At 43.4% G+C, this 16,088-nt stretch overlaps 1 protein-coding gene across 1 annotated transcript; it reads right to left on the reverse strand.

The window, feature by feature from the left end:
• Positions 1-2,316: 2,316 nt before the first annotated feature.
• On the reverse strand, positions 2,317-8,529 carry cdc37 (cell division cycle 37 homolog (S. cerevisiae)). Its single transcript, XM_041242033.1, has 8 exons — positions 8,209-8,529; positions 7,018-7,299; positions 6,283-6,388; positions 6,037-6,152; positions 4,741-4,863; positions 3,752-3,934; positions 3,309-3,380; positions 2,317-2,934 (listed from the first exon to the last, which is right to left on the reverse strand). Exons 1-8 carry the CDS (start codon positions 8,308-8,310, stop codon positions 2,785-2,787), a joined length of 1,134 nt encoding a protein of 377 aa, XP_041097967.1. The 5' UTR covers positions 8,311-8,529; the 3' UTR covers positions 2,317-2,784.
• Between the last annotated feature and the right edge of the window lie 7,559 nt (positions 8,530-16,088).

Genomic DNA, 16,088 nt, shown 5'->3' on the forward strand with positions numbered 1-16,088 from the left:
AAACCAGCGCATGCGTGATACAGCAGGGAGGAGGATGCTGGGATTTGTAGTCAAATTAAAAAAAAAAAAAAACCCCAGCAGCTGGCATTGCATTATATTAACCCTCACCTGACAAACTGTAGTCCGCCCCACAAAGGCATTGCTATAACCCGCACACCCACACACTGTGAAGAGCTTGCTATTATGAAGAACTCAGTGCAGGGTACCGTTTTCAGATGGGCGTTCCCTTGTTCTCGGAGATAACAAAAAATAAAAATAATAATAATTTGCTCATGCCTGGCAAGGTGTAACACACGCAACGCCTACCGCAAAATAACAGATAAGCAGGAGTCAGATTTGAAGGTGTTGTGTGTAATCCAGTGCGCAACCACGTGGCACTGCTGGGGGGGGTACCTTTTTTTTTTTTTCTTTTTTTGTTTTATTGAATGTATTAAAGTATGTAATATAAACATTTAGGGTAAGCCAGGGGGTGTAAAAGCTTTTAATATTTGTTAGAACAAATTATAGCGTCTGTAAATATAAGAGTTTTGGTTACAAGTGACTGACAAATTAAATATATTACAATGGAAGTTGGTTAGCGATATATGAATTACCATAACATTTGCAGAAATTAACTTTTTTTTTTTTTTTTTTTTGTATGGAATCCTGTATGGATTAACACAACGTCAGTCTTCTGTGTTGTTCAGCATTATGATACAGCCCTAACCTTTATAATACATTGTTTCTGAAGATGGGAAATTAAAAAAAATTGCCATACTGACAAATTAATGTCTGCAAATGTGTGCTATTAAAGGTGTAGCACGTTGTAGCACCCCCTCCCCCCTCCTTATATAAAACCCTATTCCAGCGACAGTGTGCGCAATGTTCAATAACGACCTTGTAGAATGGATGAATTGAATCTGTACAGCTGTTTAATCAATGCAATGATTATAAAACAGCTAGCTCAGTCTTCACGTAAGATTGCCACCTGTCCCGATTTTTCCCGGTTTGAAGAAGGTGCCCTGGATTTTTAATATGATTACCAGGGACACTAGATGTCAGCATTATAAATTGAGTTAGATCACTCAGGATACAATATTCCTGCAATAGACGCTCCAGCATGAATCGGTTGTCAATACAAGTGATATTATCAATGTTTCCTATTGGATGAATAAAATTTCTAAAAAGTGAGTTTAAATGTAATAATCTCTTTCTGTTTGGAGGTCTGGCTTGTAATCGGCTTGGCGAAGGAAGACTCTATGACTGGAATTCATTACCCTGATTTCATGAAACCTTTGTACTCATGTTTGAAAAACAGATATTGCAGGACTGCAGATAATAAAAAAAAAAAAAAAAAAAAACCCTCTTCAGGTGATATTTTTCAAACAAGGGTGACACCTTGTGGGCAGTTAGGGAGGAGCACAGCCCTAAACGGAAGCAGAAATACGTTTTGTAACTTACGCCTTTGCTGTTTTTTTTAATCAAATGCAACCTTTTAAAAAAAAGTTTGTTTATTTTTACTTAAATAAATAACACAAAGCGCCCACACATTGCATGACAAGGTAGACACCCTTTACAAACCCACTCTGAACTCACCTGTCCACACCACTGTTCCACAGCTGCAGAATTTTTATTTTTTTTAATCTAATTAAATAAATCGTTAGCCCCTTACAGCTGCATGAACAACTCCTGTAAACCTGCAGACTCACAGGCTGACTTCTGCATGCTGCAGCAAGAATGCCGGAACCAGATTCCTCAAACTCTCCGCGTTCCATCTTGATTAAGCTCCGAGAGCCAGGTCTGGGTGCACGGCTGGTGTGAGTTTCAACCCCAGGTATGTGGAAGTCTCGCAGGGAACATACCCTGCCTTGAAGCCAGTCACGTACACTCAAAATCCCAGTCATCCCACGACTACAGGACAGAATGCACAAACCTGACACCGGGCTCAGAACACACCACATGGACGGACCTCAAGCTGAATGCATCTATATGATGCACTGTTTATGAAATCACTCTGCATGTTCTTAGTAATAGTTTTAGGCACGACTGCTGCAGTCTTAACCTTGATCCTCTTAGTGGCCCACACAATGTAAATTAGTTGCGGAACAGGACAGGCCTGTTAATGAATATTAATCAGATGAATGTGTCAGAAAATAACGTACTGACTTGTGTGGAGGATAGGATCGAGTCTAGGACTCGGACACACACACACTATAATTCTACCCACAGACTAGCAAGCCTGTCCTTGGGAGTCATTAAAAAAAATGTATTAAAATCAAACTAGAACATCGTTTTGGACTTCAACGAAACAGACACTTAAAAAATTAAAACAATCAATGCAAGTAAAAGCAAATTATTATTTAGAGCCAGCACGTGACTTAATGCAAGACAGAAAATACCAGCCTACGAATTAAAAAAAAAGATTTTGAAAACACAAAGAAATAAAATAAAACGGCGCCAGGTTTGTTCCAATGCAAGACAGAGAGACAAAGAAAAGAAAAAAAAAAAAAAGTCGAAATACTGTTATCAAAGAAAAGTACTGTATCTTTTACTTTCAACTAAACACGTCATTCTTGATAAGTTCTCTGCCAAACCAGAGAGGTTTGCAAATGAACCAAAAGGACATGCAATCATGTTTTCACAGGCGTGAAGCTGCAACTACATGCCAATATAACAGAGTGATCAGGCTACTCGCAGGGAGAGGGAGGGAAGGAAGGAGGGGGTGTGGTACATGACGGGGGGGGGGACCCTAACTATCTATCAGGAAACTGGTGCAATTCAACAGGTCTGCATTTAGTGATTTCTTTATTTCTTCTCCTCCTCCTGAGTCTCCTTCTTTAGCTCCTCGTAAACCGACTCCCCCTGCTCTTCTTTATCACCCTCTTCCTCTGCCGTTCTGGAGTTGGGGACCCACAGTCCCGAATCGATGCATCGCTGCATATGGTACTTGGCTTCCTGTTTGAAGAGGGAAAACACTTGCATAAAATAAGCCATTGAAAACCAGTAAGGTTTCCAAAGATATTTGTAGACAGCCACGTTTACAACATGTCGCATCCAAATGAACGGCCCTCCAACTAAAACGCAGTGCACTGCAACACATCCCCCTTCGGTCACTGTCTGCACATTTGTATCACATTAAGTTTCCTATCTGTGTGTCGATTTTATAATGCACAGATGTTTGTTTTTCAGTTATGGCAGGTCAACTTCTCAAACACCACTGCTACTAAAAATACAATCTGACCGAAGGGGGTTAGAATTTACACTTTGTTAACACACTGGCACTAATTAGTTTCAAGCTGTTTGTGGATCATTTAAAAAAAACGTCTTACCGTAGGGTCCATTTTACTGATAACGTCTTGCAGCATCTGAATGTTTTTGTCATCGAAACACTTCTGCATTTCCTGCGCAATGGAAAACAGACGCGGAGCAGTTAAAAAACGAGAAGTGGATCCCAACCCACTATCTAAAGGAGGAGGAAACTTCACCCTTCACCCAACAGAGCCAGTTACCAAGAAACCCCTGTTCACAAGGATAAACCGTGGAGTACCGGGATCAGATTCATTTACCCAGCCTCCCAGGACACTATTCCCCTAACATTTTCAATCTCGTTATAATCTGGTAATGGTGGCTCCTGGCTGCAGCGTTACACAAGGGGAGCACCTCATCACTACAGACGTGCGCGTCTAGTGGTCTGCAGTGTGGACCGCTCATCCACTGCAGGGGCTGGTTTCTGCCCAGTGTCGGGGACGGTCCAGCCTAGTCTGGGAGTTACCGGAGGCAGGGTCTCGTAGACGTCGGCAGGGTCCAGCCCACCAGGTCCCAGGCGTTTCTGCCGCTCCTCTTCCTCATACTCCTTCATCGCCTTCTCAATCCGCACCTTGGCTCGTTCCCGGACGCGCGTCTTAAAGGCTTCCAGCTCGTCGTTGAAGGCATCCTGGTATTGCTGGTCCGCTGTCTGTGTGACGAGAGAGAGAGAGCAGCAGGGCAAGCAAGCCAGGCGGTGAAAGATCAGGGTTAGCATGACGGCTGCCTCGGCTTTGCAGTCGTTCGAGGTTTCCTAAGGCTTCGCTGTCAGGTGAACACATTTTTTAAACTGCCTGGATTTTTGTAAATGCTCTATCACTTATATGCCAAAGGACTGCAACCCCAACATCATTTTGTGCTTCATTTGCTTACTTGACAAAGCTTGTGCGATTAGTCGACTGTCACGTCAGTACTCGGCACTACCTCGAATAGGGATACCTTAAGAATATTACCCTACGTGATCAGGAACCAGGAGTTGGATGTTCAACAAAACTGTTCTTCCCTTACTGCAGGTTTACTCCTATTAGTAAACCTGCAGACTCGCAGGGTCTTATTCATGCTGTGATGAGCACAGGGTATATTTACCAGGGGTCACTCCTGGCACCTGGTCACAATGCACCCATCAGGTATAACACAACACTGCAAGACTGCGACAAAACCACAGAATTCGCCTGGAAACCCTCTCTCAACTTTCGAGGTTAGCGAGTGTACCGATGCCTTAACCAATCAGAAAAGCATCCTCAACACCAACGCGGTTTCATCTCTGGCTTGCAACTTGAATATATGAATTCACGTGTCAAGCCATCTTTTATGTATTTACTTCATTATTAAAAGTTTGATATTTACAACTTTGGTATAGACAATTTGCTTGTTAGATTCTACGGCTGGGATGCATGGGGCTTCCTCAGCGTTTGCTGATCTCATTTATATGTACTCTTGTGTGTTTCGGGCACCTACCTTGATCTTGGTGAAGAACTGCCTGAAACAAGCTCGCGGGTCCACTTTGAGGCTCCGGGCCAACTCCAGGATAAACTGCATCACTATTGTCTGATGAGCGACCTGCTCCATCAAGGCATGTTTCTGCATGGGAACAAAAAGAGAGCGAGAGAGACAGGAATGTGAAAATCAAAACCAAGACCTAATGGCACCTCCCAAGCAGCTCCCTGATCTGCAAACGCACCGGTCGTGCAACATAAACCCCTTCAGACTCGTGCGCAGGCCAGAATCCAGACATCTAACAAACCTGATAACAACACCGGAAGACAGACATTTATCAGCAATACCTGTGAACAATACTGGCGAAATGTAACGGTTTCTTTTTAAATCATAGCACTTTCCATGCACAGAAGCAGCTTGAAAGTTCAGTAGAACGATCAAAACATAAGAATTCAGAACCTACCTCCCCACTCCCTGCCGAAAGTGAAAAAAAACACATTTTCCAAGAGGATTAACAACTGAACTTGTACAAAAACAAGCAACAAATCAAACAGCTGTAATTAGAAGCAGTAATTTAACCCTTTGCGGTCCTCAGTGGGACCAGGTCCCACACTACAATTTTCACTTTCCCGTCCGACATCAAAGAGACATCAAGCACAGGTCTCTAGTCGTTTTTTCTCTGGAAAAATCCCAGAAAACCTTTAAATGGCCGAACGAAACCGAAAAAAGGGCGCATCTCACAGCCCCGTGCATTACAGAGATCACACAGACATAAACAAAGGAGACAGCTGCTTCCACATCCAGCGCTCAGAGAATATCACGGACATCTGCAGAGCTTTTTGAGATGTTATAGCAATAAAATAATGACTCGGATCACATTATTGAGGAGTCTGGTGATAAAACGAGTGATCAGGCGAGGATTTATCAGTCTGTAAAGAGGTATGTGAAAAACACAGCGAACAAGGGGTGGGGCTTGGCTGGAGATGCAGTATCGAGTGTCCTTTTGCGATTCAGTGTCATTTAAACCTGTTTTACTGTGAAAAAACAGCACATGTAAAATAAACAGCACGTGTGAAAATAAACTGGACCTGCCTGACAAGCGCTGAATAAATGGACTGCAAAGGTTTAAAAACACTGGTCCTTTTCTTAAATACAGCACACAGCGTGCTCAGCAATGTCTCCAACATACGCTAACAATAGATTTTTTGCTAACCTGTAGCAGTGTTCATTCAGAGCCAGACCGAGACCCCCAGAACACAATGCACTAGCAAGATTAAAAACATGTACCAAAACTACAGGCAACAAGCAGGGACATACCTCTTCAACTTCCAGGTCGATGCACATTATGACAAGGTAGTTGGCGGTTTCATCACAGACAAGATGTGGATGATCTGACAAATATTTCTGACTGTCGTCCCAGCGGCGAAGCATACCTGAACACAAGCAATCGAACTGACCGTCAGAAACAAAAGAAGGCATGCACAGATCACTCGAGAGTTTATGAAGGACTCTTTCGCACAGCCTAGCTTTACACGAAGTCAGCTCGCAGGAGGAGCGGCTTACCGAAATGTCTGATCTCCTTCTCGTATTTCTCCACGAAGGTTTTATGCTTCTGTTCTTTTTCTTCTTCCGTTTCCTCTTTGACTTCTGGCTTCACGTTGAAGACGCTCTGCGGAGGAACACAATCACGAGACTCACAAAACAGCAGATTACAGGCTGGGCTGCACCTGTTCAAACCTCCCTTTCCAACTGCTTTTCCAGGCAGATCCACGCCATCCTGAACTACCAATTAAAGGTAGGGCAATTCATTTTACAGCAGGTTAATATCAAGTAAAGAAAGCACCTTTTGAAAAAGACGCCAACTGAAGATTTACAGCTCAGGGATGGAAAGAGGACTCAAATTGCAAAGCTGTTTAATCCACTCCAGGTTTAAATACAAGCTTGCTTAGACACAGTCTTCTCGTTTTGCATCACCTAGAATTTTAGGATTCAGACAACATAAAAAAAATGAACTTCATAATAAGTGTGTACCGGAAGCCATAACAGTAGTACAGTATTTCAAGTTAGATTTCAAAAGGTCACCTTTTCCAATTTGCCAGTTTTTCTTTAAGTGCAAAGGAAACACCGGCATTCGACTAAGAAGCAAAATGTGTTAAAAGGATGATGCAAAGCATTTGGCCATATCTGTATGGGTAACAAGGTCAGGAACGGATCAAACTGCAATGCAATGGGAGTCTTTCCACCCTGTAGTGAGAAGGACGGGGCAGTGTGTTCAGGGTGCAGGAGGGGGGGACTCACCTTGCTGAAGCCCTCCTTGGACAGCGTGTCCACGTTCCAGGGCATCTTCTTCTCCTGTTTGCGATGCTCGTCCAGCTTCTTCTCACAGCTCTTCTCCTCCTTCTTCAGCTCTTGCTGCTCCTGCTGCAGTTTCCGGAGCTCGCTCTTGGCGTCGTCCGTCCCCGACACCTCCAGCTCCTTGATCTTCCTCTGCACCTCCGAGAGCTTGCGCTTACAGTCCCCTTGCGCCTTCTCCAGGTCGTCCCGCTCCTTCTGGAACTGCTCCATTCGATCCATGCGCGCCTGCGAGTGGGGACCAGAGATGAGCGGGGTAAAGAAGCGAGGGGAGGCGTTCGCTCAGCGGCTGCAGAGATTACAAGATTGCAGTCTCCCCAACCACCCCACACGTGCTTCTTCAGATCGCCTGGATATAAAAGAACACTTTGGAGCCGGTCTGTATTATTCAAAGTCCTACAGCATGTCATGAAATTAGACTCCCGTTGCATAGCTGTTTGTGCTATTCCTGGTTTCACTAGGAGTTTAGTAAGTCCCATCTGAGCGCTATACACACTGTGGCTAATCAAGCTCGCAGTAAAAGCTGGAATGAGCAGCCGCTATGCAATAGGAGTCTGACTGCAATCCCTGCTCCAATAATTGCATCCACGTATTCTGAAGCTCTGTAAACCACTGGTTTTGCCTGCTAATTGGATTGTGGGGGCTCAGTTCTTAATATATCATTTTTGCTCGTTAAGTAAGTTAACGTCATTGCAATCTGTGGGCTGGCCAGGGCGCAGCTGCAATAGCACAGACTCCACCCAGGAACGGGTGAGCGATACAAAACAGTGATCAACTCAGTTACACTAATGTTAATAACATTCACGATAACTCAGCAACATAGTGCGGTTCAGTTACAAAAAAAAAAAAAAAAGTAAAGTGCCCGGTTATATAAAAGTGGTGCATTGCAAATCGTGACGCGCTGGGTTACATCCGCTACAGAAATTTAAAAAATCGAGCTAATACTTGCAGAAAAACAAGATCCAGCGCTGGCTAGTTTCCTGTATCCTTTGCATTAATTGGGGCTCTGCATTAGCATGGTGACTGTGTGAGTCTATGGGGACTTCTCCATCTCATACAGTTACAGTGAGCGAGGACCGGGCAGCTCGCAGCTCTCAAACCCAACATCCCGAAGCACTGCTGGTAATATTAACCCACCTGGTGCCTCCATCGAAACAGGCTGGCCGTGTCGATGTTGGGGTGAGTGTCATCCTCGTCGTCGGACACCTCGATGTGATCCCACACGCTATAGTCCACCATCTTCACCCCTTGCTTACTGTTAGCTTGCAAACGGTAAAACTGGCGATTTGCAGGTGCAAACCGGGGGCTGCTGTTCTAGAAAGGGGCACGATTTTAGTGTTTATTCTGGGGTTTGGTTGTTTTTTTTTTGGGAGGGACACAGACCCCACTCCGGTCTGCTTCTCTCCTTGCAGGCTGGTGTGGATTCTTTCTGGAAATATCTTTGCTTCCGTCGAGAGCACGCACGTCACTTCCCCGGTTACACAGCCCCCCCCCCCTTACTGTGAAACAAGCCGATGGTTTAAATAATTTAATTTATTCTGACAGCATCTTAGTCGTGCTTTATCACTAATGTGAAAACTTGAGCTGTTCTTTTTAGCAAACAAATGCATCAATTAATACTTTGCTGCTCTGGTCTGCAACGTATTAAAGTTTCCCGTATTAAAGCACAGCAAAGCGTAATAAAGCACAATCGTGGTAAAGCATTTATAATATGGGTAGGGTAAAGATTCATTGATTGCAGATGATTTCCAGTACACGAGAGTAGATGTTGAACTTCATGCTGATTTGAACTCGGCTCTCGCCAAGATAAGCACCAACTAAGACGTAGGTAGGGTAATGCATATTGAAAAGCATGGGAAACTATGGGAAACTAATATATTTTACCATTTTTTTTTCCTTTAATAATAATACTTAATAATAATAATAATAATAATAATAATAATAATATAATAATAATAATAATAATAATAATTGTTATTATGGTCACAGATCCCAATTAGCACTAATTAAACAAAAAAAAAAAAAAAAAAAAACAAAACAAAAAAAAAAAAAAAACATTAGATAGTCTGGATGGAAGATCGGTGAAAAATAAATAAATAGATAAATCCTGAGCAATAGCGCCGTTTTACCAGCAGAGAGCGGTGTTATCCTCAGCCTTGCGCCTCTGCATTGCTAGCACGCTGCAACACATTCTGGAGCCCTGTCAGCCAGCACTAACTGGAAAGCTCCAGCGGGCCACCGGTGCAAACAGAGGGGTGAGACTGAGGTGACGACCCGTCATCGGAGAGACCCAGAGTTCATTCACACCGGGGTCCGCCCGGAGGCAGCTGACCGTGCACAGCATGCCGAACCATGGGATTCTCGGCTGGAATAACTGCTGCCCTCCCACGCCTTCATAAACCAGAAATAGCAGGCTGCATTCGGTTTTTTTTTTTTTTTTTTTTTTTTTGCTGTTGCAATCAATTATTATAGATAACTGGGGGATGCAAGACTCACAAGCTGATCCCTATTAATCCCAATGAACCTTTCACCAAGAGAAAATAGCTTCGTAATATCCCTGTGAATCGCAAGCACAAAGGCAACAACGTATATATATATATATATATATATATATATATATATATATATATATATATATATATGTGTGTGTGTGTGTGTGTGTGTGTGTGTGTGTGTGTGTGTGTGTGTGTGTGTGTGACGGTGACGTCACATATGACATATGACGGTGTTAATGACATATGACGGTGTTTTGCGGCTGTTTTAGTTATTTTATTGACCCGTTGTTTTATCAGAATCACCCAGTAATTGGACAGGAAGGTATATAAACCAGGTCTGAAATGTTATGGTTTGTCTGCGCTAAGGCTAAGGTCGGAGAAGAGACCTGGTCTGGTCTGGTCATTCCACCGTCATGCCTTCACATTGCTCTAAAGGAAATACAAATGATGCTAGCTTGCAATAGCATCACAGGCAATGTGAAGCAACGCTTCTTATTGTAAGAATATGTACTGATGTATATTCATGTATAATCTCTTGCAGTTTGGCGTGTGAAAGTATGCTGTGCCCTGCATATTAACATCCCGAATCCCGAAAAAGCATATTAACAACCCCCTCTTTGATCTTGCCTTCCAGTCTCACGGAGGGTTTGGTAGGAACACAGAGGGTGCGTAAGGTCCTATGAATTATAAAACACAAAACACTGACTGGAAGCGCCAGCCTTGGGATCATTAGCTGAGTAGCAAGCTTGCTAACGTTTTTCGCAAATGAAAAAAAAAGAAGAAGAAAGTGTTCTACAACGCACCAATCAAACTGAGGTTTCCTGTGCGTGAGTGCATGCACTTAAATCCTAACAAATATCTGACACACACACACACAAAAAAAAAATGCCTTCCTGTTTTTAAATTCACCTCTCGGTGTTTTGGCTGCTTGGCTGAGCCCAGAACAGCACGGTAGCAGTTAGATAGTCCCAGGAGTTACAAGCAATGAAGTGGCTCTAAGATATAATTAAAGGATGGACTCTTTTCACAAAGCTTTATAACAAATGAATGTTTAAAAAAAAAACGTGCATAAAATCATCAGAAAAAAGTGACGTGTGACGTACAGACAGCGGCTTCACTATATACAGTATCCCCCTCAGTCATACAGATGAAGAGTTTTATGATTTCTTGGGTGACAGAGCTTCTCTGGGCACAGTGTATTGCGAAGCTTTCACTGATTTTATTATTATTATTTGCTTTGAGGAACAAACGTAAAAAAAGAGAGATTCAGCAAAATCAGACGTCAGTATTTTACTATTTCTGTGTCATTTTCTGAAAACGTGTTCAAAAGATCGCTGGTTTATTCATCTTGGCGAATGGGGAAACATATCGACTAATCAGCTTCAAATGTGAAAGCATCTATTGATGGCAATCCTTCTGAGTGGTGTGGGTTCTTTTTGTATTTTAGTTTTTTAAAGGCTTCGTGCCTCCCTATGTGAGTGCTCTGGGAGAAAGCGCCAGCATTGGCTATATAGTTTGCGCTCCCACGGTTCTGTTAATTGGGCTTGCATGGGAGAATTCTCTTCTGCACGTCAGCCCCCGGAGAGGTCGAATTGTTTCCATCGTAGTCCGAAGATGGAATCTGATAATCTTTCCCTTCTCTGGTTTTGCGGATCGCATTTGGGAATTGCTTAGGACCTCCTGCCAGCGCTCCTCCTTCAGTCCCCACTATAGCTGCGTGTCTTATTTGCTCTGTTCTTTGATCTCTGTATGCTGCTGATTAAGTTTGAACCGCGCGTGTTTTTATTGCGTTGTTTGTGCTTGTAATTGTCTTTTCATTGTTTTTAAGGATTCCCTTGTAAACGAGGCCTCGGTCTCAATCGGTAAATCTCCTGGTTAAATAAACAAACAAATAATCCCTTTTATCTAAATCTGCCTTTACCAGAATGTGGACGCGACAGCATGTCACCTGTTGGCTTCAGCACCCTGGACAGAGACCAGCGAGCGGACAGCCAGGGGGCAGGGTCAGTACTCCGGACAACCACCAGGGGAAGCGCCTTCCAGGTCTGAGTTCCAGGTGCTATGCCAGGTAAAGGCTCGAATAGGTGATTGCTGAAGATCAGGAGTCTCCAACCCTGGTCCCTGACAGCTACTGTGGCTGCTGGTTTTCGTTTTAACCAATCTCTGTTACTTAATTGCAGTCCAAGTTAAAAAACACAACAAATTATGAAGCAAGATTTCCAATAGTCAAGAGTCCTCTTTGTCTTCTGAAGCTGGAAGGCTGAATCATGCTGACGTAATGCGGTCAATGTTTTTCTTTCTTTGGGAAAGGAGACAACCCCCTAGACAAGGCAAGCTGCAAGATGGATGCAAGGAGGACAGGGACCAAACGAACAAACGACAAGGGGCGTAGGTGAAAGAGGGTACACAGGTATGCTTTGATATGCTTTGTGTGTGTGATAATTATTTGTTCTTGTTTTATAACTGTGTTGTTTTATTCATTGAGTTATGAAAGGAATCTGCTCTGCTCTTTTACAGGCTGAAGGGAAATGGTCTGTAAGTGAATTCTGTATCCGATGTGGATATGGAAGTCATTTCCCTTTTACTGGCATTTTTCCCCATGTATCCCCTGTGGAAGCTTCATTCAAGGTGAAATAAAACTCCCTTTCGTTTTTGTCTGTCACTTGTATGCAAAATGATCCTGTTATCCTTTATTATTTATTAAACAGGGTTTAATGACATCAGCCCCCCACCCCCACCCCATCCCGCCCCAGCTCTCTTTTCCGATACATTTTAGAAAGCTTCGGGGATCCAAGGAATATCCCAGCGAGTGATAACTGACAATGTGTGGGATAATCATCTCTGCGCTTGTTTCCCCCAAATTCAAACTCAAACTGGACAAACCTGTGTCAGTCCCGAGGGATTCTACCAGAACTGTTCCGCTCTGTCGATGCTGCTTCCTTTATCCATTAACTGGGTGTCAGTAAGAGAAGCTAGACTGCAGCTTTGAAGACTCAACGCAGCATGCTGTGAGCTGCAGTTTCAGTGTGCAGTATGGCAGGCAGGCAGACAGGCAGGCAGGCAAGCAGGCAGGCAGACAGACAGAAAAGCACTCAAGTAGGCTATAGGACAGACAGACAGTTAGACATAAGGGCAGACAGACAGACAGACATCAGTCGGGCAGGTGCGTTTTCCAACGAGGTGTTGAAGGAACAGATTGTTCTGCTGACGGCTCTGAGCTGTAGCGCCGTACTGAATAGACACACGCTGTGTGTACAGGTGTGATGCATCACTTCAGCACTCCCATTGTTAACACTGAAGTAACTGTCAGATTGCAAAAGGACTGAGGACAGAGGATTGAAAAAACTGCAGCTTCACGACGCCTGTGGACACAGAGAGGATCATATTTAAAAGCCTGGCAAACCATGTTTAACTATGATAAATGCCTAGTATAACCACTGGGGGGGGGGGGGCACTGCAAAATGAATGTGGGAATGTATTGCTGTATTTAAATAGGCTTTACCACAACTGGCTATTTTTGTTCCAAGACGCATGCACCTTTCATAACACACCATGTGTGTTTGAATTAGAAATGCTGTGGGGTGCTGCAGAGTGTTTCTGAAACAGTCAGACTGCATTGACTGCGTGACTCATGCTGCCCTGTGTGATTGATGGCACACATCTCAATGGCATGACGTCTTTGTGGCGTCAACGTGGGGGGGGGGGATTGTCTCTCTCACGGAAACATGCGGCTGCAGTCTGCTTCTCGTATGAAAGAACATCAAAATAGAAGCACAGGCAGGCATGCAAAAGAGCAGGTGGGGAAAAAAAGGGATTTACTCCAAACACAACAATGAAAGTTACAGGGGCTGAAGGAAATGCACGTTTATGTTTGAAATATCAGTTTAAACATCACCTGTGTCCTCATAAAGGACTTTTTTTTTCAACTCAGCCATCACAGTGAACACGCACGCTGACACACACAAATGACTGCCTCGATGGTAAGCGGCTCTGATTCACGCAGTCTAACCATGTGCTGTCGCCCGCTGATAAAGGCTGCCTGAAACAGGTTGACAAAACAAACAGCAGCTATCAAGGGAATACCTTGCGGTTGGGACGCTGGCAGAAGGTTCCCCACTGAAACTCACGTGCAGTCAGTCTCTGAACTGCTGTAACGACAGAGGCAGCCAGGCAGGGTCGGATACTGGGAGAGAGGCAATGACAGACGTTAGCATCAACACCAAAATACGGTAATGCAATGCTGTTCTGCGTTCTTGGCCAATATGGGAGAATTGTAGCCCTTTTGCTCCAAGAATATGGAAGCATGCTGTGGAGAATTATGGTACAAGCATTCGGTAATTAAAGCCGAGGGAACACAGAGTCACTTTTTCAGGAACAGTGGCTTGAATAGGAGACTGGGAGACCTAGTTTAAGGTTGTTGTATCAAACCCCAAGTCTCTCCCATGCTGAGAACTGAAACCTAGTCTCCTGAAACCAATTTCCAAGCCACAATGTGGCTCCGTGTTGCCCCAGCTTGCGGTGAAAATTATGCTTAAACATGATAAAGCTGATGGTAGAAACATGGTAAGGATTAGCAAGGCGAAACACACTGTTAGAAGTGTTTTTGAGCCTCTGATATTTAGATCAGTTTAGGTTTCTGGAAAGCAGTTCTGATTTGTCAGGGATATTAAACCACGTCCATTACGCTGTGCAAAGGCGCAGAGCTTCAATTATGTTGAGCTGAATCTAATGTTCCAATCTAATGCTGTGTAAACTCAAACCCAGTCTTTGGAGACCTAAACAAGCTTTTAATTGCATTTCTCAGTGCCAGCCATTTAACTCTTAAAGAAAAAAAGGGACACGTTTTTAAATGCTTGATTTTGCTTCTCAAGATCCCAAACTTGATCCAGATTGAGGTTTGAAAACCCATGTCCATAAATGACAAGGACAGAACCAGGACACTTACGACAATTCAAGATCCACACGGCAAACTGGAGAAGTGACCTAGATATAATTCGATAATCAAATGAGGTGTTAATATCATAATAATCTTTATTTTATATAGTGCCTTTCATAGTGGACCACCATTACAAAGCTCTTTACAAGTTACGAGACTAGGGTGTGTGAACGATGCATCAGCTGCAGAGTCACTTACAACAACGTCACACCCCAAAGATACAACACAAGGAGGTTAAGTGACTTGCTCAGGATCACACAGTGAGTCAGTGGCTGAGCTGGGATTTGAACTGGGGAACCTCCTAGTTACAAGCCTGTTTTTTTAACCACTGGACCACACAGCCTCCTATAAAGTCAAAAGAAACCTGCTGAATATTGTTAATGTTAACGTGTTGAATTACACACCACTGGTTTTCAATATACTTCATGAAAAATATATACTTCAATATACTTCACAAACAACAATTGAAAAATGTGACATTTCGAAATCTAACTGTACTACCATTATGGTTTCCAGTAGACTTTTGCGATATCATTTTATAGTTTCTTTTTTTTTGATTACATAATGTTAAATAAAAGATCTAAATTATATGCATGTAGTTTTTCTATAAAACGATGTCTTGTTCCAAAAATTCTAGGTGATGCAAAACTTTTGGCCACAGCTGTCTGTCTGCCTTTTCACACGGCATGCAGCAAGTCACATTCAGTCCTGTGCAAGATGCATCTCCCTGTGCTGACAGCCTCAACACCACCCACTCAGCAGCACGAGTCGTGTGTCAGGATTTATTTATATATTCCCGCACTGCTCTGCAGCCTACCCTCTCCGATCCCAACTCCGTCTCCCTGCAGAGCTTTCCTCTCATCTCTGCTCTTCTCCATTCCAGACTGTGCCTCTGCAGCCCTTGATTAACTGCATGTCACATGCAAGGGAAAGCAGGATCCCTGTGTGTGTGCATGTGTGTGTGTGCGTGCACCGGTAAACAAAGGCAGGGTCTATAAATGAAAGCTGCTCAGCACAGAAGACGGGGAGGAAAGCGGTTATTCTCACGCCCTCCTCTGTACAGGGCACGCTTACTCTACTTTGCGGGATTTTGAGCAGCTATATTAACCATAATGTAATCTGACTTGCAACAGACTGAGGGGTGCTGCCTGCAGTGTGAAGGTGAGTAATTTCAATTCAGTGCAAAAAAAAAAAATTCAATTTTACATGCAGTCATTCACAAATTATAACCAAGAAATCCTAGCATTGTAAGAGCAGTGTGGTATTTCTTTGTGGTTTTTTTTTTGGCTGTGTGTCCAGCATACAGTCCTCTTTGCATTCTGTGCTACACTATGCTATTACAGTACTTACTGTATGCATTGAACAAAACAAATAAGCTCCTCCAATTGCTTTGTGCTTCTTTGCGTTAACGAGGATCTTTCTATGGCTGTGTGATTTACTGCCCGAGCTTACAAATGCATTGCAAATGTATTCCATGCTGGTCTCCCATAGAGAATTGGTTATAATTCAATGTGGATTTTTTTTTATTTCTGTGTGGTTTAGGCTTATGCTGGGTACGGACGTTTGATGCATTTTTTATGGAGGGT

This window comes from Polyodon spathula, unplaced genomic scaffold (assembly GCF_017654505.1).
Source record: "Polyodon spathula isolate WHYD16114869_AA unplaced genomic scaffold, ASM1765450v1 scaffolds_895, whole genome shotgun sequence".
NCBI lineage: Eukaryota > Metazoa > Chordata > Actinopteri > Acipenseriformes > Polyodontidae > Polyodon > Polyodon spathula.